Raw genomic sequence first — 27,912 nt, forward strand, 5'->3', positions numbered from 1 at the left:
CGAAAATGTAAAGAGATTGATTACCATAACAAACAAAACAACACTAAGAAGATGTATGATGTTATTAAGTCCTTGAGACAAACATTCCGTCAAAAACTTAATGTAATTAAGCACTCCAAGGGGGAAATTTTAACAGAGGAGAATGCAATTAAAAGGAAGGTGGAAGGTGTGACCTTCAGAGCACCTGCCGACACTAATGATCTGCCACTCCATTTACAAGAGTGTGATCGTGAACCGAACCAGTTCCATTGAAGGAAGAAGTCGAAAAATTCATCAGAGAACTGATGTGTGGCAAGTCAACTGGAATTGATGAAATCCAAGCAGAATTGATTAGACCTACAGATGTGAAGGGCACCGAGTTTTTTCATAAAATTATTGTAAAGATTTGGAAAATGGGACTGTGACCATCAGATTGGAAGAAATCAATTTTCATTGATTTCTTCCTATACCAGGAACAAGAAGCTATTGTACCAGGAACATGAAGGTACTGTGGTAAACAACATGGGCAACACGGAGACTTTTTAAAAATCGGTAACGGTGTCAGGCAGGGCTGTATTTTGTTACCTCAACTTTTTAATCTTTATGCAAAAGATATCATGTGCGAAGCTTTGGAAGATTTAGAAACTGGCATCAAAATTGGAGGACTGAAGATAAACAATCTTCATTATGCAGATGATACCATGCTATGCAATTCCAAGGATCATTTTAAAGAGACTCTGAAGAGAGTATTTGAAGCAAGTGAGAAAAAAAGGATTGTTTCTGAATGTGTGTAAAACTAAAATTATGGTGATTGGTGATAATCACAGTTCAAGTAAAGTGAAGGTTAATGGGCAAGATGGCAAAGAATTTGATGAATTTGATTACTTAGGGTCAAGAATAAATAAAAATGCTAACTGCTCAAATGATGTAAAAAAACGATTGCTAAAACGTTGGTCACCAATCTGACAAAATTATGGAGAGATCAAGATCTGCCCCTAAAGACGAAACTGAGAATCATTGACTCGTTAATTTTTCCAGTTGCCATTTATGAATGTGAAGTATGGAATTTGAAGTGAGTTAACAGGAAGAAAATTGAGGCATTTGAAATGTGGTGTTAAAGGAGAATACTGCGTATTTCTTACCTTGATCAAAGAACAAATGAGTGGGTATCGAATAAAATTGGAAGCCCTAAAATTCTTCTTCATAGCATCAACAAAAGAAAACTTAAATTTTTTAGACACATAGTAAGGAAGGAAAAATCGAGGGGAAAAGGTGCAGAGGAAGACCTGCAACTAGGTGGAAGGATGGGATTAGCAAACTTTAGGGCGTGACATTTTGCGATCGATGCAGTTAGAGGAATTTGTTGGTGGACACAACAGCTCCTCAGGGAGCTGTGTGACTGGAAGAAGACTTCCTAATATATTTATTTCATTAAGAATAATGTCAGCAATACCAGTATCAGTAGCTAGCGATAAGCACTCTTTTTCGAAATTAAAAATAATAAAAAAGTTACCTTCATTCATCAATGCATCAACAAATATTAAATAAATATTAGGTCCTTAAGTTTGTCTCAGACATTCTCTCAGATATGCGAGACAAACTGTACTTGCTACCTAGGAGTCTAAAACGCTGATGGAACTGATATTTGGGTGACATTCAAGTCCAGACGGTCTGTGACAGCCAAATCCACTGCTTGCACCTTCACAATGGTGGGACTGTCAGTAATCCTGGGTATAACCTCTATGCACAAGTACATGGTGGGTGACCACCCAGGTGTGAACCAACGTAAGCAGGGGTCGAGGTGTGGTGCCCACATCACATGGAGGAATGCCGCCCCTGTATGTTACCAGGCAGTACTAGGTGGTAGATGACTCTCATCAACTGGTGCAATACCACCACTTTGCTTATTGGAGGTTTGAAGTGGTGGAACCTACGTTTAGTCTCTAGAGCTAAGTTCTGGTCAACCCTTCCTCATCTCTTCCATCATGCAGTATGATTGATGACTTTTGAGGTTATGATGAACATCGTGACGAGATCCAATATTCCTTACATTTCGAGGGTACAGCTCTAAAACGGTGTTCGCAGGCCGGCCGCTAGTTAGTATACCGGACCGAACCTATTGGTAACTCTCTAGGAGGCTTCCGGATCAGCTAGTGTATAATCTTGCTACCTCTACTCTGCCAGACAGTGACTGGAGGGAGTCCGAGTAGTGTGTATGTGGTGGGGCATTGTCGAGGCCACGTTATGTCAAGGATCTGGGTATATTCTTACCATGTGTACACCATATCCAAAAATTTCATTACTTCATACAGCATGTCCCACCCACTTTTTCTTACCATTGAATACACCATGAATTGTCAAACCAATAGAGCAAGCTTATCTGCGAAAAGATCTAAACCTCCCAAACACTTCTTAATTTATTTCACAAATATATGTGGTCTCAATTCTAATCTCAATGATGTCCATTTCCACTTGCAGTCTGCCAAACCCCATGTACTTTTTCTGACAGAATCTCAGTTATCGGTTGATTCAACTACTGCTCATCTCAGATGCCCAAATTATTCGGTGTATGATTCCTTTTGCCTCAAAGGTGGTACTTGTGCAAATGTTCATTCTGATATTCCCCGTCAGAGACTTGGAAATTTGGAATCTCCTCTCTTTGGTCTTCTTAAAATCTCTCTACCTCATTGTGTCAAATTCATCTGTTGTCTCCACCGTTCTCCCAACTCCTCTAATCACTTGGAGCTCTGAATTCCACTCTTTGCAACTTGACTTTCTCCAGTCTAACTTTCCTAACAGTGAGGTAATTTTCCTTGGTAATTTTAATGTTCACACCTCCAGCTGGTTTCCGTTTTCTAGTCACACCAACCCAGCTGGTCGAGATGCTGAGGCTTTTCAATTACTAATGACCTTGCACAGATTATTCATTTACCTACAAGAACACCGGACAATATTAATCATACAGCCAATACGCTTGATCTTTTTTTCACAAACAACCCTTCTAAGTACAAGGTCGAAGTGAGAGGTCTTTTAGGCACTTCAGATTACAACTTGGTGATTGTCTCTTCTCCAATGGAGCCTTTATCTCACGGCTATTCCCAACCTTGTGTTGTTTGGCATTACAAGAATGCAAAATGGGATGACCTGCAAGATTTCTTTTCTTCTTTTCCTTGGTTGGAGTACTGTTTAAAAACTTCTGATGTCAACGTTTGCTCAGATCGTGTCAGTAAAAATTATTCTTGCAGGAATGAAATCCTTTATCCCACACTCCACTTTAAAATCTCGTCCTTCATCTAAACCTTGGTTTTCCAATAAATGTGCTAAGGCTGTTCAAAAGAAGAATGTTGCATATTATAATTTGCTTGTTTCTAATTTTTCAGTTTCATTTTCTGCCTACAAAAAAGCTCGCAACAATTGTAAAGCAGTTATTAATCAGCCCAGCATTCTGGTCTCTTGCCAAAGCTATTGGCCGCAACTTTTGCCCATCTCTGCTCCCACCTCTGTCCAAACCAGATGGTTCTGTTGTCACTTCAGCCAAGGATAAACCTGACCTGCTAGCATCCCATTTTTCTTCCAACTCATGCATTAATGATCTTGGTAAAACACCTCCCACCATTACCAACATGCTCCATTCAATCCCTCCTGTGGTCTTCCGTCAAAAGGATGTCAGAAGGATTTTGACGAATCGATGAGAAGAAAGCTCCAGGTCCCAATGGTATTTCTCCACTTGTTCTCAAAACCCGTGCTCCTGAACTTACTCCTCTTCTTTGTCGCCTTTTTTCATTTTCTTATTCCAAAGATGTTTTTCCTTCTGCTTGGTAATTTGCTCATATCCAGCCAGTTCCTAAAAAGGGTGACAAATCCCTACCATCCAATTACTTCTACTCTTTCTAAAGTAATGGAGAAATGAATTAACCGCCAACTCTTAAACTACCTAGAAACCTTCCATCTAATCAATGATCACCAATATGGATTCCGTCAGTGTCGATCCAATAGTGATATATTGACTTATGTTACCCATTTATGGACTAATTCAATGGAAAGGTTCGGTGAAACAATTAGTTGCTCTTGACATCTCAAAGGCTTTCGATTGTGTCTGCCATAAAGGTCTTCTAAACAAGCTTCCACCTTGTGGTTTGCCAATGGTTTTCTCTCTGATCGCTCACTGAGGATGATGGTAGATGGCTCTCTGTCTTCTAACTACTCCACTAATGCCGGTGGTCCCCCAAGGTTCAGTTCTTTCCCCCACTCTTTTCTTGTTGTATATTAATGACCTTCTTCCATTGACTGGAAATTCTATCCATCGTTTTGCCAATGATAGCACATTGCATTCCACTTTCCATTTTTAGAAACCTTGCCATGCTCAATCAGCTTCAACTTCTCGAAAATCTGCTACCAATTCCTTAAATGCCGATCTTCAGGTAATTCTCCAGTGGGGCAAAAGACAACTTAGTTGATTTCAACCCTTCTAAAACTCAGTCTTCTCTTATATCTTGCAAAAAGGATTCTTCTGCTCCTATGCTTATCTTTGGTGACACTCCGATTTCTAGGCAAAATGATATCTCTCTTTTGAGGATTACTTTGACTTCCAATCTCTCTTGGCACAAGCACATTACAAATATTGCTTCCTCTGCATATAAAAAACTTGGTTTTCTCTTTTGCTCTCACCGTTACTTTTCTTCCAAACAGCTGCTCACTCTGTATAAATTGCAAATCCGCCCTACCATGGAATATTGTTCCCACATCTGGGGTGGTGCCTCCAAAACCTCTCTCAGGCTTCTTGATTCCATTCAGAAGAGGGCAGTAAGGTTAATTAATGATTCATCTCTAAGAGAGTCTCTCCACTCACTGTGTCATAGACGTACTATTTCTGCTGCATACCTCTTTTACAGATACTTCCATGGGCACTATTCTTATGAACTGATTTCTATAATTCCCACTCTCTCTTTCAAAACAGTCCAAAAACGTGCAGCCACCAGCCAACATCCATTTACTGTCCAACTTCAAACTCACAGAACCAACTTTTCATCTTCCTCGTTTATTCATTCAACTGCCGTTTTCTGGAACAACCTTCCTTCATACGTATTTCCTGAAAATTACAGTCTACAGAAGTTCAAGTCCAATGTCAACAAATATTTTCTTTCATCTTCTCAACCTCCAACCCAAGCACGGTACTAAGTATTATAGGTTATAATACCTCTTGTGTTTGGTGTTTACATAAAAAAAACAAAATAATAATTTGGTAATAATATCTATAGAAAGTGATATTTGTGATTCTTTAGATATGAAAAATATTATGAGTGAAGTGATTTTGCTACAGCCAAAGCAAGACAATTTAAATTTATATAATGTTTTGTTATTGTTTTATTATTTACATTTTTTTAAGTTTATATATACTTTTATTTTATTGTCTGTAGTCAAAACAAAATAAATGTATTTTCGTTTTTTTATTTTATTTTTAACATATTTACTTCATGTATCATAATATATGTTATTTTGTGTTTAAAAATAAAATTACATATTATTTTGGAAATATTTTTTATTAAATTCCCAAAAAAAAACTGATATAAGAAAAATGATCGTGGGGGAGAGATGGGAAGCAATAAGAAGTTTGCACCAGGGTAGCTATACAGTCTGGTGCAGCCCTGCTACTAAGCTTTTTTTTCTTTTCTTTTTTTTTTTTACCAACTAAGAGATAATGTTCAAGGTTTGGACTTAAATGAATATCAGATGAATTGATGAGACTGGTGGCAAAAAATAAAAATACATGGGATGATTATAAATTATCAAGGGACACAGATATCTATACTAAGTATAAACTAGTCAGCAATCAAATTAGTAAAGTGGTTAGGCAAGCTAAGGCAAATTATGAGAAGTTTGGGTAAGAATGCAAAGAAAAGTAGCAGGGAATTCTTTGCATATGTTAACACTATAAGGAAAGGGATGAACCACACTGGCTCACTAGCTATGAATGGCATAACTAATGATGATCCTATCCAGGTTGCTAACAAACAAAATAAATAAATATTTTTCATATACATTTACCCGAGAAGGTTTTAGTACCAAGTTATAACTAGGAACTAAATGGTTTTGTGATAACTGAGAAGAAAGTGGAAGGAAAATTGTTATCTATACGAATATGTTAAAAATGTAGCAAAAGAGATAAGCAAACCTTTTGCCTTAATTATGAGAGCTCCTTGATTCAGGACAGGCCCCTACAGATTGGAAATGGGCAAATGTCTCTCCTATTCCCAGAAGGAGAACAGAGGATGAAATGAGTAATTACAAACCTGTAAGCTTGACTTCTGTTACAGGAAAAATGATGATGTCACTGGCTAAAGAATCATCGAGTGGATCATAATAACAGGAATGCAGTTATACAGAAATCAGAGCATGAAACTGTTAAAAGATCTTGTCCAACCAATCTGACAGAGTAACAAAAGAACTGGATGCAAAATTAATTTTAGCATCATATACAGTACTTAAATTTCAGTAAGGCTTTTGACACTGTTTCACATGAAAGACTGCTGTATAAATTGGAGGAATGTGCAATTAGGGGCAATTACTGATATGATTAAAGCAATGAGTGGCAGAAGACTGTGTGGTTATAAATGGGCACTGCTCTTTTGAACTAATGGTATTAGTTGAACTGCTTAATATTCAGTGATGGATCATCCTACCTTACTCTTTTCAATATTTATAAATGATACTGATCAAAGCATATCAAGCTTATTGTCCAACTTTGCAGATGACACAAAAGTTGGCAGGGGGTGGTTAATGACAGAAATCAGGGTTTGCTACTGCACACCCTAATTCCTGAATTGATGTTTAACATTGATAAATGCAAGTTGCTGCATATAGGCATGCAGTAATTCCAGAATAACATACCAACTGGATGGCACCATACTCAAGGTAGTCATGACGTTCTGTCAACGATATACAGGAATTTTACAAGCAGGGACAAAAATGTGATTACACTCACATGAGTCAATGGTTAGGCTACACCTTGAATACTGCATACAGGTCTTGAAGACTCATACTAAATGCTGATGGTATCCTTATTCTTTTTTCACACAACTTGCATAAGGGGACAAAATGAAACAGGATAGGTGGCTGCAAAATATAGAAGTGAAATAAAATTTTCAGAAATAGGAAGGATCCAGGCATTTTAGGACTTAAAGTTTTAAAAATTTTAAGTCCTAAAATATCTGAGTAGATGTGTAAAAATTTGATTTCAGCCAGAGAGTAACGATTGTTGGAACAACCTTCCATCTCATGATGTGGAAGAAAGTTGGAATCATTAGAGGGTTGATGAGACGGGTAGGTTTTTTTTTTTTTTTTTTTTTTCCTTTGGCTGTAATGGATATGCTTGCCTCCTTGCATCATTTACTACTACTAATATAACTGTTCACACACTCTAAGGAGTCAGTAATATTCTGTTTATACTTCAGAATGATCACATAGTTCACAGGAGTTTACAACTTATCATTTGATAAGAACATTATTATTAACCATATTTTGCAGTCAAATCAATTAAATCCACAGTAAACTCAAATGCATTAATTACTTCACATTTATCACTGGTTACGTGAGGCTAAATGGTAGTTTACCTGGCTTTGGACAACATTACCCTTCCTTTGGCATATGATTTTTGTCCAACAGTTGATTCTGTGGAATTGATATGGTTGACACCATAGTTTAAATTAAAAATCCACACAAGTAAATATTTAGCAAAAAAGTGCTTTTAGTAATTTTTTTTTCAAATAAAGAACATTCAACAAAATTTTTTTAGTTAAAAAGTAATTTAAAAAAATGTGTATTTTGCTTTCATGATTGCTTTCACTAATTCCCCCCCCCCCACCTCAAAGTGAAAAAAAGTGGCAAACCTTTGGTGGCTCTGTTTACAAAACATTCTCTTGTTCAGAGTCTCTCTTGGTGTGAAGCCTTGTATTACTTTTTCAATATTGTGTGTGTGTGTGTGTGTGTGTGTGCGCACACATCGAGCTTGTAGATATCTGGGAATCTGTAGAATACAAACTAAAAATCACTGCAACACACACACACACACACACACACACACACACACACACACACACACACACACACACACACACACACACAGGGCCTTGTCAAGAACAAACCAGTCAATAGACACACTGCCTTTGGGAGGCAGGATAAATCTGATTTGTGGAAGGTACCAATTCTTTCTTAAGGCCAAACCTCCCATCCTTTTTAAGTACCAATCCAGTTTTCAGTGTAAAAATTAACAACAGGCCTCTCAGGTGCTCAAAACTCAAAAAAATAAAATAAAATAAACTAAATGTTCTTCAATTTGCCTTTAATATATATTTTTTTCAGTAGCTTATATATTTAAATGGAAAAAAAAATTTTTGGATGAGGTCTTCTTATTAATCATGAATCATAAATAACACTGAAGTAGGCACAAAAAGAAAAAATATTAACTAAAATAAAAAAAAGTAATGTACAACATTACTCATTCCTCTCTCTCCCCATGTACTATGCATAAAAGATTGTTTCAAGAAGAGGAATTTTTAGAGGAATGGAGGACCAAAGCATTTTAGAACTTAAAATTTTTAAAATTTATATTGTAATTAAATGTTTCACAAAATACTTAAAAAATATTTCACAACAAATTTACCTGTCTTTTTGATAAGGTGACGCTAAGAGAATCATTTAATGGTAATATGGAGTCTTCATTTCTTTTACCCCCTACAAATAAAATAAGAATGGAATCTGTACGTTGTTTAAAGAGCATGATGTACATTAATAAATAACTCGATACTTGTCGCACTTTTCTATATATATATATATATACATAAATTCATTTTCCAGACAAAACTATTCTACTTTCAATCAAACAGTAATTGATTACACTACAAGTATGTAACAAAAAATTTGATGCTTATATTTAACTGTTTCTTATATGCAATTTGTGTGCTGAATCCAACAGTGTCATTAGTTTTTCTTTAGTGTCAAAATTTTAGAGGCAACTGAAGGTTTCATGTTTTTGCCACATTTATATGTATTACATAAGTGCTTACTAATACCGTGATATATGATAGCCTGCACTATTCATACAAGAAGCTTCTTTTTTTTTTGTTTTTCCCAGTTGGCTATTGCTACCCAGAGCCGGAACTAGAGTGGGCGAGTGGGGTGCCAGCCCCAGGTGCAACATTTTAAGGGCACATCTGACCAGTTATATATTTTAAAATTGCTTCATTTTTGATTAAATTACAGTCGGATCTGTGTCTAACGAACTTCTTTATAGTGAATTTTTTTGAATTCCTTCTTTTGGTAATTGCATTTAAAAGGTTCTGTAGAATAAAGAAAATTTCCATATAATGAATGGATTATGAGAGACTTAACTTTGTATGCTTTTTTTCCATCTCCGGCCTTTAGGCAATTTAAGCAATTATAAAGTGCAAATTAAGGATTAAAGGGATTACCATTCCACAATGAAAGTGGAACATAAAGACGTATGCAACCACCTATCCCACATACCAAGAAGTCATGCTAGTCAACTGCTTTCTATAGCCAGTCAAAAGATTAAGGCATATTCCTGACACGGATAATAGTTTCTGGTCAATTTGTGTTCTTTGTTCAAAATAAAAATTTATTGAAAGGAATACTGCATTATCTTTGTATGTGCAACGTATGATTCCAGAAATTTTTGTGATTTTGTGAGAGTGACAAAAATTATAAATTCGGGATTTATAATCACTTATGGAAAAAAATATCAGGGAGGAACAGTGTTTTACAAATTTCGAAAATAACAAAGAAATCCAATTACAAACTTCTATAAAGTATGGCCCATTTTGTGACATCACATCTGTGAGCTTTTTTGTTTGTCCTCCAGTGGTTAGCACTGGAGGACAAACAAAATTTTTCAAATATCTGTTGAAATATCAACAGATATTTAAAAAATCATGTTTTATCAATTCTTCAGGATATAAAATCTGTAATCCCTTTATAACTGCTCAAATTCGTTCATGAGTATTGTCTAATAGAATCTTATCTAAATATAGAAATAGTGCTATGAATTTTTCTTACCCTGCCTGTAACAGTAGGGTCTTGTGAAAGACTACTGTTCAAAGTGTCATTCAAAGCGAGAAAAATTCAATTAAAATAATACACCTCATTGTATAATTTCAGTTTGTTATATAAGTACTATATTACATAATATTTTGTTTCTATGATTTTATACTATATATATAAACATAAACTGTCTGGTTTTCTAATTTCTTTGTAGTTATATGTACTTTCTTTGTAGTTATATGTACTTTCTTTGTAGTTTATATAGAATTAAATTCTCTGTGGTTATAAACGAATATTTGTAAGTTTCATTTTCTTTGATATTTTTGTTTTGTTATATTCATTGTATTATTTAAATTATTTTATTAATAAATATATGCAAATTGTAAACCGCTGCAATAATAATTTTTATAAATTCATAAAGATTGCAAAGGCGTAGCAAGGGGGGGGGGTGCAGAGGGGAGGGGGGGGGGTGCAGAGGGGGGATTTCCCCCTGGGTGACAAGCTTTGGGGACACAAAATGAAGGAATTATCTATCACGATCAGGGGCGCCAGGAAGACATGTTGCCTCCGGGTGTCGACGATCCTATCTACGCTACTGAAAGATTGATTACCTCTATATAATGGGGCCGTACTTATAGCACTTTTGCCCCAGGCATAGGATTGCCTAGTTCCGGCTCTGCTGCTACCAAATGAAGATGTAGGTTATCTTCAGACTTACTTTATTATTAGTGGTAAATGTTGCAAGGAAGCAAGCATATACATATCAACCTTCAACCTATCTACTTCAACAACACCAGGTGGAAGTTTGTTCCAACAATCAACTACCCACTAGCTGAAAGCAAATTTCCACACATTTATCCTGCAATCATCCTTCCTCAATTTAAATTTATGCTCCCACATTTGTCTGAGCAAGAGTAAAGATGCCATCAGCATTCAGCTTACTCAATCCATTCACAGCCTTAAACACTTCAATTGGATCTTCTCACAGGTGACTAGTTTCCAAACTTCCAATTTGCAGAACTGAAGTTTTTCTTGGTAAGAGTACTCCTTTTGTACTCTTACCAAGGTCTGTATGCAATACTCACAATATGGCTAAACAATTGCCTTATACAACATGATAATCACCTCCTTACTCCTACTGGCAAAATTCTTGTATATCGTTGATATAACCCTATGAGCTTTCCTATATTTGTGATTATTACATAACTCCGAAGCAGAACATCATTGGTGGTACACAGTTTTACAGTGCATGCAAAGTCGATTTTGGAATGCCCGTGGGTGACCAAGACACATTTTGATTACCTTATTTCTGCTGGGGCAGTTTCAGGTCAACATTAGAGAGATGGTTTCGTGGTAGTACTAGGTTTGTGCTTGTGCTATACCTCGAATATGGAGAGCCACAAACCATGATGAAAACTAATTTTGCATGGTGGATATAACAAAGTTTAAAAAGTCTGTTGGTTGAAAAGATGTAGGGTATCCCAACATAACAACCTCTATTGCTCCTTCCTCTTCCCTTCTCTGTGTGCAATCTCCTAATGGAGGTCAGCAAGCAACATGGCAAATGTCTCTCTGTCTCTGGCAGCTCTGAACAGCTGCTTGGTGTTCAGTCCTGTCCAATTCTTAATGTTAATGTTATCAAGCCACAATGTATACAGACACCTCCGTAGCCAGGTGGGCAGGAGCAGCAGTGCGTAGCACATGCTTCTTGATTAGACTGGGATTCGAGTCCGTGACCACCAAATACAGAGGATGCAGAAAGGTCAGGGGATGACCACCGTATATCCCTGGAGCAATATGGCCTTAGTTGCTAATGCTCTTAAAAACCAAATAACAACAACAATGTATACGTAACATCCCAGGCATTCTTTTTCCGTTCATTCTCCCCTCAATAATTAGCTGTGGAATTGCGTATTTGTTGTTCTTGGCAACTCACCAGTAATTGGAATGCTGGTGACAGGAGTAATGTGTCACAACACACAGTACATCGAACCCTGCTGAAAATGGGGCTGCGTAGCCACAGGCCACTCCGAATGCCCATGCTAACCACGGTTCACCGGCAACAGTGCCTACAATGGGCATGTGAGCATAGAAACTGGACCTTGAGTGATTGGAAGAAAGTCGTCTGGTCTGATGAACCACATTTCCTGTTGCACCACGTAGATGGCCGGGTATGTGTGTGTGTGGTTTACCTGGGAAAGTGATGGCACCTAGATGCACCATGGGACGAAAACAAGACGATGGCGGTAGTGTCATGCTTTGGGCAATGTTCTGCTGGGATACCCCGGGTCCAGTCATCCATGTGCGGGGCACTCTGACATCTACAACCTACCTAACAAGCAGGTGGCGGTGGTGTCATGCTTTGGGCGACGTTCTGTTGGGATACCCCGCATCTAATCATCCATGTGCCAGGCACTCTGACATCTACAACCTACCTAAACATCACTGCTGACCAGGTACACCCTTTCATGGCAACATTCTTCCCCTCTGGCGGCACCGTCTTTCAGCAGCATAATGCGCCATGCCCCACTGCCCAGATTGTTCGAGACTGGTTTGTGGAACATGAGGAAGACTTCCAGGTATTGCCCTGGCCTCCAAATTCCCCAGACATCAATCCCATCGAGCATCTGTGGTTTGTGTTGGAACAACAACTCTGATCTGCGGCATCTCAACCATGGACCTGGTGGTGCCGTCTTTCAGCAGGATAATGCGCCATGCCACACTGCCCGGATTGTTCGAGACTGGTTCACGGAACATAAGACTTCCAGGTATTGCACTGGCCTCCAAATTTCCCAGGCATCAATCCCATCTAGCATCTGTGGTTTGTGTTGAAACAACAACTCCAATCTGTGGTGTCTCAACCATGGACCTTACGGGAGTTAAAGGATCTGCTGGTTATGTGTTGGTACCAGATACCACAAGAAACATTTAGAAATCTTGTAGCATCCATGCTTTGCCGGGTACGAGCTGTTTTGGCTGAATATGGAGGATCAACATCATATTAGGTAGGTGGTCATAATGTTTTGGCTCATCGGTGTACAGTGAGTTGTGTTCCAGTTTTTCAATGAGTGGAATTTTCTTACTCCAAAAATAAAAATTTCTCAATTTTAGGCTATTATTGTAAGTATCATATTCACATTTTTCTACTGAAAGAACTGTTAGAAAATCTTCAAGGAAACACTCAGAGGCTTGATATCTCTTCATCACTTAATTAGCATTAGCAGTGGCAAATGATGCAAGAAAATAAGCTTATAAAGCACCAGCAAAAAATAAAAACATGACACCTCTCATTTCACCTATTCATTCCCTCCAATAGCTCGTCCAGTTCTTCCTTGATGAATGAATTCATTAACAAATGAAAAGCAATTGGTTCATGCTCAGATCATCGATGTGACCTGGACTTCTGTATCATAGCAGAGAGAGAGAGTCTTCCTGTGATTGTTTCCAAAGTCTAATGCTTCAAAGATGTGCTTATAAACATTGTTCTGTTTGCACCGAGTCTTTCCAACTGTAATTGATCAGAATAACCAGTTACAAACAGCTCCTTCTCCTAATGTAATAATATATTCTTTGGTAGTGATGAAAGATATCTATAACAAATTTAATACAAAACAAGATCCAGCAATACTGAATCTTGTATTAAACTTGTTATAATAATAAAATTCTTTATTCAGAGAAATGTAGGACACGATTCCTGCTACAGGCAACCAGAAGAATCTAACAATTAACTAGACACATTACATTCAGTACACAAAACTACGTGGGTGCACAGCAAATACATAAAATACATAGAAGATGTTAATGGATTATAAAGAGCTTATATTGCATTATATATATTTTACAGTTATTATATACAAGCTGAAACACATTGAGACAGTCGGGAAACTTTCACTGGGAGTTGACTAGTTCCACTGACAACTGCAGGAATGCTGACTGCACTTGACTTCTCTGTAGGCAGAATCTCTGGACCACACATGCAAATCAATGTTTGCAGAGTTCAGTGTGCCGATGATGCTGTTTGGACAGAAGTGCCGCTTAAAGGTCGAGTGCTTCTGCAGGTTAGAACAGAGCCACTGAACTGTTTCTGAGGGCTCTAAGAGGGTTTTTCCAGCCTACGATTTCCCAGATATTAACAAAGTCGAGAGCAGCAGAGCAAACATTAAGTGCAATTATGAGATCTTTCACGGTTTTACTGATGTGTGTGTGTGGCCTTTCGTAAGCCGTCATGCTCATCACTATTCCTTTCACCAGAGTATAAGTGGACTGGACAGACATTGCTTACATGACTTTATAATACCCAAACAGACAGCCATTACCTTTATGAGGTTGCATGTGTAGTACACATAAGTAAAATCTACCTTTATCACAAATTAGTTTTTGTAGAGTAATGGGGCTTTCTGAATACCCTGTTCTCAGAAACAAAATTTCTCAGCAGCATAAGCAAGCTATCAAGAAGTACTTGGTATTTTATCTATGTGCAGTGGTGCAACTAAGCCAATGCAGTGCATTGGGGCCCACTGCCCTCCTGCCCAAAACAGAAAATTTTTAGTAAAAATGTAAGATTTTAGTTATTTACATTTGTATTATGTACCATATTTACACAATGACCTTTCAGTTTTATAAAGGAAGTTTCTGGACACCCTGTATATTCTTACCTTTTAAGCAGAAGTTTTACTACATTTTATATTGTGATAAAATTTATTGTGTCTACAAACAATAATTTTTTCACACGAAACATGTTTATTGTTAGCTAGCTGCAGAGCACAAGTGAAACTGCAGTGAATAGAGGTGAAATGGTATTAGCATAACTGCTGCTTCCAGGGCAAATTTAAGGATTTGTGACTGCAGGAACCAAAGTCAAATAGGGGCCCACTTATTGGGGGTCATTATTATTGAGTATAGTATTACTCAATATTTTCAGGAGGATCCACACTAAACTTTGCATTGGGGCCCACTTTTTCTAGTTACGACACTCTCTGTGTGTACAAAAATTTAGCTCTTAAGGTGAAAGAGATCATTATTCTACTATATGGAGCAATTAAAAAGTAACTTTATGACTTCATGCATTGATAAGGGCATTATTTTTAACATGAAAGGAAAGCAAATAGCATGGCAGTGAAGAAATACATACCAAGTTCACAACGTTCATTATGCATGCCAGAGGTGAAGTAGCAGACTTGCCAACAAAATAAATTTCAATACTTCTGGGGCATATTAGGAAATAACTGGCCAACAACAATAGTAATCCTGTCTTTCAAGTTCGTTAATAGATTATGATAATAGCAAGTGATAAACTACATCTTTGATTAAACCCACAAGAGGAAATTAAATTAACTTAGGTTTAGAGTATCATCTACAAATATCCAGTTGCTGATTCAGACAATCCTCTCACATGCAGTAGTGTAATAGGAGTCTTGTTAAAAAACTACTCTTCCTTATGGGTTCTCACAATCAATTTGTGGTTACAGAAAGTTCTTGTCTTGTATATTATCACATATAGTAAGTATGTAAAATTAACACAAGGTGTGGCAATAAAGTTCCCACACTGGTGCAATAAAAAGAACACAAAGTGAAGAAGCTCAAAAATGGTTTTATTTTCATTAAAAGTGATCACTGATTGAATGCACTTATTACACAGTTCTAAAAGAGTCAGTTTCTGAAGGCATCCAAAGAGATGATGTTCAGTTTGCCAGTTATATATTTTTTTTTGTCCTCAACATCCTGAAATCTCTTTCCTCTGAGGGAAGTTTTCACCTTGAGAAAGAGGAAGAAGTCCACTGGTGCTAGATTGAGAGAGTAGGTTGGATGGTTGATCTGTGCAATGTCATGTTTCATCAGAAATATCTTCACGAACAAGTGCAGAGGCATGATGTGCAGCAAGGACCAGCTGCCTTTCTCTCAAAATTTTGGTCTCACCCAGGAAATGTCCTTAAATAGTCTTTGAAGCACCTATACACAGAATGCTGCATTGACCCACTCCCCTTCAGGCACAAATTCCTTGTGGATCAAGTCCTGTTTGTTGAAAAACACGATCAGCATTGTTTTGATCCTGGACTTCTGTAAACTTCTTTTTTTATTGGGCCTTTGTGATGATTTTCAAGTTCACTGGGTTGTCTCTGTGTCATACTGAAACACCACCCAACACTCATCTCCAGGGACAATTGAAGAAATCAGGACTGTCTTGACAAGTCTGTATGAAGTCTTTGCATGATGACACTCTTCTTTGTTCTACTCATCTGTGAGGCTGGGCAGCACAAATTTTAGATAGACCTTTCTTTTCTCTAACTTCATGCAGAATTTGATGAATCATCTCCTTATTCACATCCATCATTCTGCCTCAGAATGATGGCTCATCAGCCATCATTCTGAGGGTCAAATAATGATCTTTTGCCATCATTCCCCAAACTTTTGCAACTGTATCTTCATTACAGTTTGATGAGAGGTTGATGGATGCCACCCCCACTTCTTGGGTTATTTCAAACATACACACATCTGTCTTTGAACTGCTTATACAATTCAAACACACTAGTATGACTTAACATTTCCTTACCATAAACAATTTTTATCATTTCATAAATATCTGTTGCAGATTTTCACAGTTTAAAGCAAAATTTGATATCTGTTTGTTGCTTCAATGCAAAATTGTGACACAGAATGTTAATTACTACAAATGAAACTGGTTGTTACTTGCAACTGTCAACCTATTGGACAATTTCTGTAGCACCAACTGTTGGAGGAAGTTTTAACTACAACATACCACTTCCATTTATTTTCGAACCCATTGAACGTGACCACAACAGCACCAGTCTGGGAACTATATCGCCATACCTCATATAGTAGGTATATATGCATTAGTCTGTTGCTCAAGGGATTAGGCACACTTATGAGCAGTCTGGCTGAGAGTGCAGAGAAAAACAGTAATGAATTCTTTGCATATGTTAATAAACTTTGCATATGAGATAAACTAATGCCATTTATTCCTTTCCTTCTAGTATTAACGTATGCAAGAAGGATGGTTGGTTGTTGGGTTTTATTGGCACATTAGCAACTAAGGCTATAATGCAAGAAGGAAGGAAAGGAATATAAACCAATGTGGTTCATCCCTTTCCTTCTTAATTCTGAACTGGATGTTAACAAGCTGAATAAATATTTTGCAACTACATTTGCAAATGAAAAAGTTTTTATTAGTGGGATATCAAAAGTCAACATAATACTAATTGAGAGTTAAATGATTTTATGATAATTGAAAAGACTGAAGGGGTGAAATTTTTGCAGCTAAAAGTAAACAAAAGAACTTGGGACTGATGGAATCTATCCAATTATATTCTATCCAAATAAATGCTGATGGAATCTATCCAAAAACAAAATTTTGCTTCTTTTTTTTTTTTTTTTTTCAATATAATTGGATAGATTCCATCAGCATTTATTTTCATTTATTTATATATCTAAAGGTAATTAGACCTTTAGCTATAAAAATGGGGGTATTATTGGATTCAGGGAAACCCCTTCCCATAAACAATTTTTATACCATAAACAATTTTTATCATTTCATAAATATCTGTTGCAGATTTTCCCAGTTTAAAGCAAAATTTGATATCTGTTTGTTGCTTCAATGCAAAATTGTGACACAGAATGTTATCCTTGATGGTAGTTACTTCTTTAAGTAAATCCTACATCAGTACACTGTGATCACTATCACCTAGTGATTCCTTTATCTTCAAATTCTTAATGCATGAATAATCACTGCTGATAATCAGATCAAGAGTATTACTCCCTCTGGTTGCCCTCAAACATGTAGAAAACAATCTATAGAAAACAATCCTCCAATAAATGTGACTGGAACATGTGAGTGACCAACCCACACGTTCCAGTCAATATCTGGAAAGTTAAAATCCCCCACTACAAGACATTCTGATTTAGTGGCCCACTCTATTTCTCTGCACAACTGTTCGTTGTACTCATCAGAGTCATTAGGCCTATAACACACTCCTACTCTCGTTTTCCCTTTCCCAGGGTTTATGTCACACCAAACAGATTCAACATTGCACTGTCCACCCATGTCAACTGGATGCACTTCCTTAGATTTTGTGTTTCTTAACTAACAGCATAACTCCTCCTTCCTTCCTACCCTGTCTATCCTTTCTGTACACATTGTATTACCCAAATTCCAATTCTGCAATGCTTAAATCTGTGTGACACCGTGTCTCTGATATCCCAACAATATCTGCCTTTGATGACTTGATCAGCACTTCAAATTCATCAAATTTTTTTACTATACTTCTAGCACTGGTGCACATGCAAATATACATGCACCTGTTCTTACTCTTAGTTATCCTAACACAGCCACAGCCCATATATTTACTTGTTCCATGATGACTCCCAGCAGCTCTTGAAATCCCCAGCAACTTGCTCTCTAGGCTGCTGCTCATTACAATAGAGGCAGTGCAAGAATCACTTTCGACTCTGCCTGCGGCTACTGTTAATCTTTTAGTCTGTGAATTCCCCAAACTAGCAGTTTTCCAACCCACCTAACATGCCTCATTAGCATCAGCAAATATTCTTGCACCCTTTCTATTTAAGTGTATCCCATCCCTGTAGAAGCAATCTCTCCTGTTAGCTATGTTGTTATTTGGTTTTTAATAGCATTAGCAACTAAGGCCATATTGCTCCGGGGATATGCGGTGGTCATTCCCTGACCTTTCCGCATCCTCCGTATTTGGTGATCACGGGCTCGAATCCCGGTCTAATCAAGAAGCATGTGACTATGCACTGCTGCTCCTGCCCACCTGGCTATGGAGGCACCCTCCTGTTACAATTAGAACTACTACAATTGAAATTATGAAATGATATCATTGCAGAAATGATATTATTGCAAAATAACACTATTTATTTTTATATTTTAAAACTGGTGAACTTCATTTATTCCAAACCAATTATGAGACAAAGTTTAAAAGAGAGAAAAAAAGAGCTGCATGCATTCATATGTTTTATCAATAACCATTTTTTGTATTTTGTATCTGAATGAAAAAAAAAAAACAATCACTTGATATTACCAAAATAGTGTATATCTGTTTGCATGTATAAAATGAACATGTGGCTGCTGAAATAAATTTTATTCTTCAGCATCTAATAAGATTCCCAGAAAAGTTGTGAAGTCAGACTTTCAAATTGAGAAAATGTTTCTTTTTTTTATTCCACTTTTTCTAACATCAATCATCCATGTGGGCTATCAAAATCAATGTTGTTCATATCATAATATTGTCTAAGAAATTTTGAGTCCCATCGTAGAAAACCTAATGGGTTCCTCCTTTCCTTAATACAATAAATTATGAGCACTATTGGAAGGGAGCCAAATGGGTTTGTTGACCCACCCCTTCAAAAATTTTCATTTTAAGAATACATAAAATACAAAGCCATGAATGAAGGAGATATGATCTGTTTTGATGGAAAGAAAATGCTTTCCTTCATAGCTTTTGGGATTCTTTCTTGCGGGATGTGTTTATTGCTTTAATATTTGTATTGACACAACTAAAGGAATGAAGCATCAGTATGCTGTGTCTGTAAATTGTCTTCTATAGATTATCTGCCTGTTTCACATGACAAAAAAACTAAAATTTAAAGGAGAGAGTACCATGAAATCCTTTCCCAAGATTGGCTAAATTGGTGAAGGCGTGAAAAAGGTCCATTAAAAAAAACAACAATCATGACCATTGTGCTACCTGCAAAAGCTTGGGTGTTATGTCTGACTATGTATGTCTTCTGTGTACTGGAAAAGGGGGGGGGATAAATACATACTGCTTGACAGACACTAAAGAACATTTCAATTGAAATGAAATTAAATAAAAATATTTCTCTTATAGAACAAGGATCTTTAATTAACCTATGTACATTTCAAATGTTAATATCTACTGGAAAGTCACATGGAAACACCTTTTTTAATATAGGTGTGGATACCCTTCAATGTACCTTTCCCCATCAATTCTTTCTCTAAGTGATATAACTATATTTTCTGTTTCAATTTACTATTAATTACAACAAGCAATTCTGTGTTTTGCATCTAATATTAGCCACAGAAAGTGATGAGACAACTTTTTTGGAATAAGTCTCTCATGAGTTTCTCTCATCTAGTATCATAATAGTAGTAGTAGTAGTAGTAGTGGCATGTGATGCAAGAAAGCAAATGTATGAGCTTATGCAGCATCAGCAAAAAAAAAAAAAAAATCACACCATTCCCTCCAAATGCCTGTTCAGTTCCTCCTTAAATTTATTCAACCTATCAACTTCCACAACGACAGATGGAAGTTTGTTCCAGCAATTAACCACCCGCTGGCTAAAGGCAAATTTCCACACATCTATTCTACATCTGTCCTTTCTTAATTTGAATTTATGCCCCCTTAGGTTCGTAATCTGAACAAGTGAAAGGATCCCATCAGAATTCAGCGTGCTGAACCCATTCAAGGCCTTATACAATCAGATCACCGCGCAGGTGCCTAGTCTCCAGCCACTGCAATAGTCTTCCATGCGCAACAGTGTCAAAAGCTTTCCTGAAATCCAAATATATGATATAAAAATTATCTTTTGCATCCGGCTCATTTGTAACCACATCATAATATCCTATCGAATTTGTCAGACAAGACTTTCCCTTAACAAACCCATGCTGTGTCTGAATTATTGCTGCAGTCTTGTCTAGATGATTCTGCAATGCATCTTTAACCAGTGACTCCATTATTTTACCCGGAACAGAAATTAAACTAACTGGTCTGTAATTACTCGTGTCACCCTTCGATCCCCCCTTTGTGAATTGGGGATACATTTGCACATCTCCAGTCCGTGGGAACCTCCCCTGAGTCCAAGGATGCTCTCATAATTATGGCTAACGGTTTGCTTAGTTGCTTTGCCGCCTCCTTTAATATAACTGGATAGATCCCATCCACCCCAGGTGCTTTTCTTACGTTTAACTTCAACAGTTTCTCTTCCACTTTGCTCTCAGTTATTATAAAATCATTAAGTAATAATTCATCTATCTACCTAACTACCTACATAATTTTCATGGAAAGCATATGAATAAATAAGAGAAGCATATTTGCAACTAAAGTATTCTATAACTAGGCTCACTGTATCTAATGTGTATATATTTCTGAAAACAGGAAATTTATCAAGTGTAATTGCCAGATAAAAAAAGTGGAAAATGACTGAAGTGAGATATAACATAAATATTGCCAAAAACCACATATAGTAACAATATATTCCAATGAGAAATTGAATCAATTGTGTAAATCTTAATTAACAGAGATTCATTTACAGTGAGAAAAAAAAAAGCTAAAAAATTAATTATTATAATGTAATCAAAAACTGAATCAAAATATGTACCTTTGTTCCATTTAGGGGCACAAGTATCTCACAGATGATCCTTTAATTTTCTTCTATAACTTAGTTGCTTCTCATATTAATAAAAATCCATTTCCAGTTGAGGGAAAAAAAGTGCCTAACACTTGCCAAACAAGTACTTCAGTTTCATTTTGTTGCTTTTCCACTTTTAAGTCAGGTAGAGATGTACCTAATAATTTGTTTATTGTTGTATGACAGCAACAATTGTTTAAAAAAAGTATTTATCTTGTTCGTTATAAATAAATACTAACCAAAATACATGAAAGACCAGCCCATTTTGCTATAATTTTTTTGAGCAGTAATCCAGGTCAAATCTATTTATTTGAACCTGTTCTGGAAAAAGGCAGGGGGGGGGTCTTAAACTTGGGAAATATTTTTAAGTGGATACAAAAGTATAAAAGTTTGGAAACTTCTGGGCTAAGAGCATTGGGAACTATACAAGAGGAATGGCATTTGATGCAAGAAAGCAAGCTCATAGAGCATCAACCAAAAAAAAAAGCCACTTCCAATTTCACCTATCCATTCCCTCCAAGTCTCTCTAGTTCTTGAATTTATTTAAATAAATGCTATCAACATCTACAATGACTGACTGAAGTTTGTTCCAGCAATAAACACCTAGCTGGCTAAAGGCAAATTTTTGCACATCTATTGTTATTGTTATGTGTGTTATAGGCCTAATGACTCTGATGAGTATAATAAGATATTGTACAGGGAAATAGAGTGGGCCAGTAAATCAGAGAGTCTTATAATGGGGGATTTTAATTTCCCAGATATTGACTGGAATTTGTGGGTTGTGGATTTATTGGATGATTGTTTTCTACATCAGCATGTTCGTGAGGCAACAAGAGGGAGCAATACTCTTGATCTGATTATCAGTAGTGATGCTTCATGCATTAAGAACCTGCAGATAAATGAACCACTAGGTGGCAGTGATCACAGTGTGTTGAAGTGGGATTTACTCAAGGAGGTAACTACCATCAGAGGTAAAGGGAAGGGTTTTTGTTTTCGTAAAGGAGACTATGATGGTCTGAGACAGTATTTAAATTCTGTGCAGTGGGACCAACTGATGATGTTACCAACAGCAAACTCAAAATGGGAAGCATTCAAGGAACTAATCTTGGAGGCTACCAGGCTTTACATACCAACTAAGAAATATTGTTCAAGGTTTAGGCCTAAATGGTTGTCAGATGAACTAATGAGACATGTGGCAGAGAAGAAAAATGCATGGGATACATACAAATTAATGGGTGACATGGAAGCCTATGATAGATATAAGTTGGTCTGTAACCAAGTCACAAAGGAGATTAGGCAGGCAAAGGCAGACTACGAAAAATCATTGGCAAAGGATGCAAAGAAAAACAGAAAAGAGTTCTTTACATACTTGAACTTGAGAAGGAAAGGGATGAATCAGATTGGTCCACTGGATATTGATGGTTCAACAGTTGAGGATCCTGCTCAGGTGGCTAACAATCTAAACGAGTATTTTGCATCTACATTCACGCATGAGGAGTTATTCAGGAAGGAGAATGATGTAGGTAAAGTAAACATTGGCAGTGAGCTGGATGATTTTGTAATAACTGAGAGGAAAGTGGAGGAGAGATTGTTGAGGATAAACATAAAAAAGGCACCTGGGGTGGATGGGATCTATCCAGTTATATTAAAGGAGGCAGCAAAGGAAGTATGCAAACCCCTAGCCATAATTATGAGAGCTTCTTTGGACTCAGGGGAGGTACCCATAGACTAGAGATGTGCAAATGTAACCCCAATTCACAAAGGAGGATCAAAGGCTGACACAAGTAATTATAGACCTGTTAGTTTAACTTCTGTTCCAGGTAAATTAATGGAGGCACTGGTTAAAGAAGCACTGCAGGATCATCTAGACAAGAATTCCGTTATAGCTCAGACGCAGCATGGTTTTGTTAAGGGCAGGTCTTGCCTGACCAATTTGATTGGATACTATGATGTAGTCACAAAAGAACTGGATGCAGGGAATAACTTTGATATTATATATTTGGATCTTAGAAAGGCTTTCGATACTGTTGCACATGGAAGACTTCTGCACAAATTGGAGCAGTGTGGCATTGGAGGCAAATTGCTGCTATGGATAAGGGGATGGTTGAGTGGCAGAAGACAGAGAGTGGTAATCAATGGACACTGCTCAACGTGGACTAATGTTATTAGTGGAGTTCCTCAAGGTTCAGTGTTGGGTCCGTTGTTGTTTTCGGTGTTTATGAATGATATTGATGATGGGATATCAAGTTTAATGTCCAAGTTTGCAGATGATACAAAGGTTGGCAGGGTCGTTAAGGACACTACTGACGCTATGCTGCTGCAACAGGATCTGGAAAGGTTGAACAGATGGGCTGAGAGGTGGCAAATGAAGTTTAACATTGACAAATGTAAAGTACTACATATGGGATACAGTAACCCCAGAGCAACGTATCAACTCTGCGGTACTACACTGACAGTGGTGGAGAATGAAAAGGACCTGGGGGTAATTGTGCAGGCAGATATGAAGTTCTCTGAGCAGTGCAGACGAGCTGCAAGAGTAGCTCATGGTGTCTTGTCAATGATATACAGGAATTTTTCTAGCAGGGATAAGGAGGTGATTATTCCCTTGTATAAGGCAATGGTTAGGCCACATCTTGAGTACTGTATACAGGTCTGGAGGCCTCATTTCAAGAAGGATGTAGAGCTGCTGGAACGGGTACAGAGAAGGGCAACAAGATTAGTAAATGGAACAAAGGGTTGCTCTTACGAAGAAAGGCTTAAGTTTTGCAAATTACAGAGTCTGGAGACTAGGCACCGGCGAGGTGATCTGATAGAGGTGTATAAGGCTTTGAATGGTTTGAGCATGCTCAATGCCAATGGGATTCTTCATCTTGCTCAGAATAATCACCTCAGAGGGCATAAATTCAAATTGAGGAAGGACGGATGTCGGATAGATGTGCGGAAATTTGCCTTTGGCCAGCGGGTGGTTGGTTGGTGGAACCGACTTCCATCACTTGTTGTTGAAGTTGATAGCCTAAACAAATTTAAAGCTCAACTGGACAGGTATTTCGAACGAACGGAGGGGTGAAATGGGAGTGGGTTTTTTTTTTTTTTTTTTTTTTTGGCTGATGCTGAATAAGCTTGCTTTCTTGCATCATATGCCTCTACTAATGCTAATGCTATTCTGCAACCGTCTTTCCTCAATTTCAATTCATGCCACCTCAAGTGTGTAATCTGAGAAAAAGTAAGAATCCCATCAGCAATGCACTTGTTCAAACCATTCAAAGCTGCTTCAATCAGATCAACCTCACAGGTGCCTAGTCTCGAGATGCTGCAATTTGCAGAACTAAAGCCTTTCTTGGTATGAGCACCCCTTTGTTCCCCTCACCAATCTTGTTGCCCTTCTCTGTACTCATTCCAGCAAGACCTGTACCTTTACAAAAGAAAAAAACCCATCCCTTTTACATCTTTAAGTAAATCCCACATCAATACACTGTGGTCAACGACTAGTGGTTCCTTTATCTGCAGTTACTTAATGCATGAATAATCAATGACCACTGATAATCAGATAAAGAGTACTACTCCCTCTGGTTGCCTCTTGAACATTCTGCTGTAGAAAACAGTCATCCAATAAATCCACAAAAGTCTTACTAGTGTGCAAATGACCAATCCACAAATTCCAGTCAATATCTAGAAAGTTAAAATCTGCCATTATAAGACATTCAGATTTACTGGCCCACTATTTCTCTGTACAGTTGTTTGTTGTACTCATCAGAGTCATTAGGTCTATAACACACTCCTACTCTCATTTTTGCTTTCAACTGTGCTTATGTCACACGAAACTGACTCAACATTGCACTGGCCAACCATGTCAACTGGATGCACTGCCTTAGATTCTGTGTTTCTTGACTAACTGCATAACCCCATCCTCCTTTCCTATCCTGTCTGTACACACTATTCATCATATTCAAATTCACCCTTATTCATAAAATGTGGACATTGTTGGAATATCTCTGATGTCCCAACAATGTCCACATTTGATGTGTTGAGCAGCAGGAATTAGAGAAACCGTTCAAAAGAAATAGAGGGAGGAAGTTGTTCCTGTGAGGTTGTTTACACCCAGAGCCCATGCTGGCTCTTAACACTATTGCACATGACAATCTTGGGACCCTTCCCCATACAATTTTCCAAATAAGCAAGGCTGGACCTACGAGATGCAAGTTCACCACACCCTGTAGTAGTAATAGAGGCATGGGATGCAAGAAAGCAAGCACATGAGCTTATGTAGTATCAGCCAAAAAAAAATAATTTCACACAACCATCCCCTCTAAACGTTTGTCCAGTTCCTCCTTGAATTTATTTAAGCTATCAACTTCCACGACAGATGGAAGTTTGTTCCAGCAATTAACCACTCGCTAACTAACACAAATTTCTGCACATCTATTCTACAAATGTCTTTCCTCAATTTGAATTTATGCCCCTTCAGATTCATAATCTGAGCAAGCAGAAAAATCCCATCAGAATTCAGCGTGCTCAACCCATTCAAGGCCTTATACAACTCAATCAGATCACTTCGCAGGTGCCTAGTCTCCAGCTGCTGAAATTTGCAGAACTTAAGCCTTCCTTGGTAAGAGAACCCCTTTGTTCCCGCTCACCAATCTTGTTGCCTTACTCTGTACATGCTCAAGCAACTCTACATCCTTCCTAAAATTAGGCCTCCTGCTCTTTGGCCCAGCCTCACACTTATTATTATTATTAGCCATATGGTGCAAGGAAGCCTGAGGCCTATGCTGCACCAGCCAAAAAAAAAATTCCCGAGTTACCTTGAGAGAGAGAGAGAAGTACAAAGGAATCACCAAGAAAGAGAAGAATAATGATATCCAGCTCAGGACCCTGGGTTTGCCAAGCCCATACTCACCAGATGTGAGCCCCAGGGGTTATAATTAAAGAATACGGAATCTGAGTTTTTAGGGTTTTTTGTCCACAAAGCATTTTTCGTATTCGTTATCTATACTTTATTGATTCGTATACGTATATATACTAAAATAACTGACTTTATGCTTAAAAATCCAGTGTTCAGGTAAATATACAGTAACGCTAAACCAGCGGAATAACAACATTGTACTTAATGTTCTCGTTCCTCTAATGATCGAAAATATTTTATTTTATTTTAAATTAATCATCAAATACTAAACGCCAACCCTGCTAGCTATTTAGTACCTGATCCCACAGTTACTTCGAAACCAGGCCTGAAAACCTTAAGCCGCGTCTGCAGAAAGTACATACATTTCATCCTACCCTTGAGGTTTTTTTTTTTTTTTTTAATTTCTTTTCTGCTTGAGGATGTTTTTTCGATAGTAATACTTGGGCAGAGCTTCGATTCAAACGAAAATTGTATCATCGATTTTGAAATGCAACCAGTATCGTTCTGAACGATTCTAAATATTTTCATCTCATTTAAAATTAGATTAATCAATAAGAAAAAAATTACTTAAAAAAAATCAAAGAAAAATAAGCCCACGAAGTAGAAATAATTGTTAGGAAAAATAAGTCATGAAAACAATCGCAGCACGTGTAATAGCTTACTAGTGACACCTGTCATTATAGCATGTAATTCCACTGTTTATTTACGAAAGAGGGAGTTAACGAAAGTAAATAGACAAACTTTCACAGAAATAATCTAGTAATATACATAAATATGCAAAACAGATTACTTCTTAATATGTACAACATTTAACTTACAGTACTTAATAACAGCAATATTAACAGGAGCTCTTGCAGTAACCATTCGGCTCGTCATTATTATGTAGCGTATTTTTCATTCACACAGAAGTCAAACGAAAGTAAAGTACATGCAAACTTTAATAATCGTAAGAAAGCATATTACGTGCTCGATAGATTTTTTTTTCTTTTTCAAATTTATTCTAGGAAGAATTTTCCGGGTGTGATTATGAAATGTGTTTCCTACTTCCTCATAGCGAAAATAAGAAATAAACTAATACACAGAACTTGTTTACTCAAAACTTGTCACTTTATCAAAAATCTACAACAAATGAGATTACTACTCTGTGATTAGAATAAGCGCCTTATTATTATAGGAAAGCAGGCGTAAGTATATTATCCCTAAATTTGGCGTGTTTTTGATGGTTGGAATTAGTCCATGAAAAGCAGTGTTCATTGATTACCACTCTCTGTCTTCTCCCGCTCAACCAGCCTTTTATGCATTGTAACAACTTGCCCTTAATGCCATACTGCTCCAATTTGTACAGTAGTCTCTCATGTGCAACAGTATCAAAAGCTTTCCTGAAATCCAAATATATGATATAAAAATTATCTTTTGCATCCGGCTCATTTGTGACCACATCATAGTATCCAATCAAATTGGTCAGACAAGACTTCCCCTTAACAAACTCATGCTGTGTCTAAATTATTACGGGTGCCATGTCTAGATGAATTTGCAATGGTTCCTTAACCTGTAACTCCATTATTTTCCCAGGA

General features: G+C 37.3%; 1 protein-coding gene across 3 annotated transcripts in view; it reads right to left on the reverse strand.

Moving 5' to 3' along the window:
* Mvd (mevalonate diphosphate decarboxylase) overlaps window positions 1-27,268 on the reverse strand; it is a 73,574-nt gene extending 46,306 nt beyond the window's left edge. For 2 of the 3 annotated variants that reach the window (XM_090383853.1, XM_090383854.1), the window contains exons 1-2: window positions 27,157-27,268; window positions 8,639-8,709 (exon numbers count right to left, since the gene is read on the reverse strand). In XM_090383853.1, the coding sequence (XP_090239979.1) occupies window positions 8,639-8,709; window positions 27,157-27,214 (129 nt within the window). In that variant the 5' untranslated portion in view covers window positions 27,215-27,268. Of the gene's footprint in view, window positions 1-8,638; window positions 8,710-21,405; window positions 21,518-27,156 lie in introns of those variants that run through there. The other variant, XM_090383855.1, reaches the window with a different exon arrangement.
* Between the last annotated feature and the right edge of the window lie 644 nt (window positions 27,269-27,912).

Source organism: Mastigoproctus giganteus, chromosome 10 (assembly GCF_048544385.1).
Source record: "Mastigoproctus giganteus isolate SK-2022 chromosome 10, ASM4854438v1, whole genome shotgun sequence".
Taxonomy (NCBI): Eukaryota; Metazoa; Arthropoda; class Arachnida; order Uropygi; family Thelyphonidae; genus Mastigoproctus; species Mastigoproctus giganteus.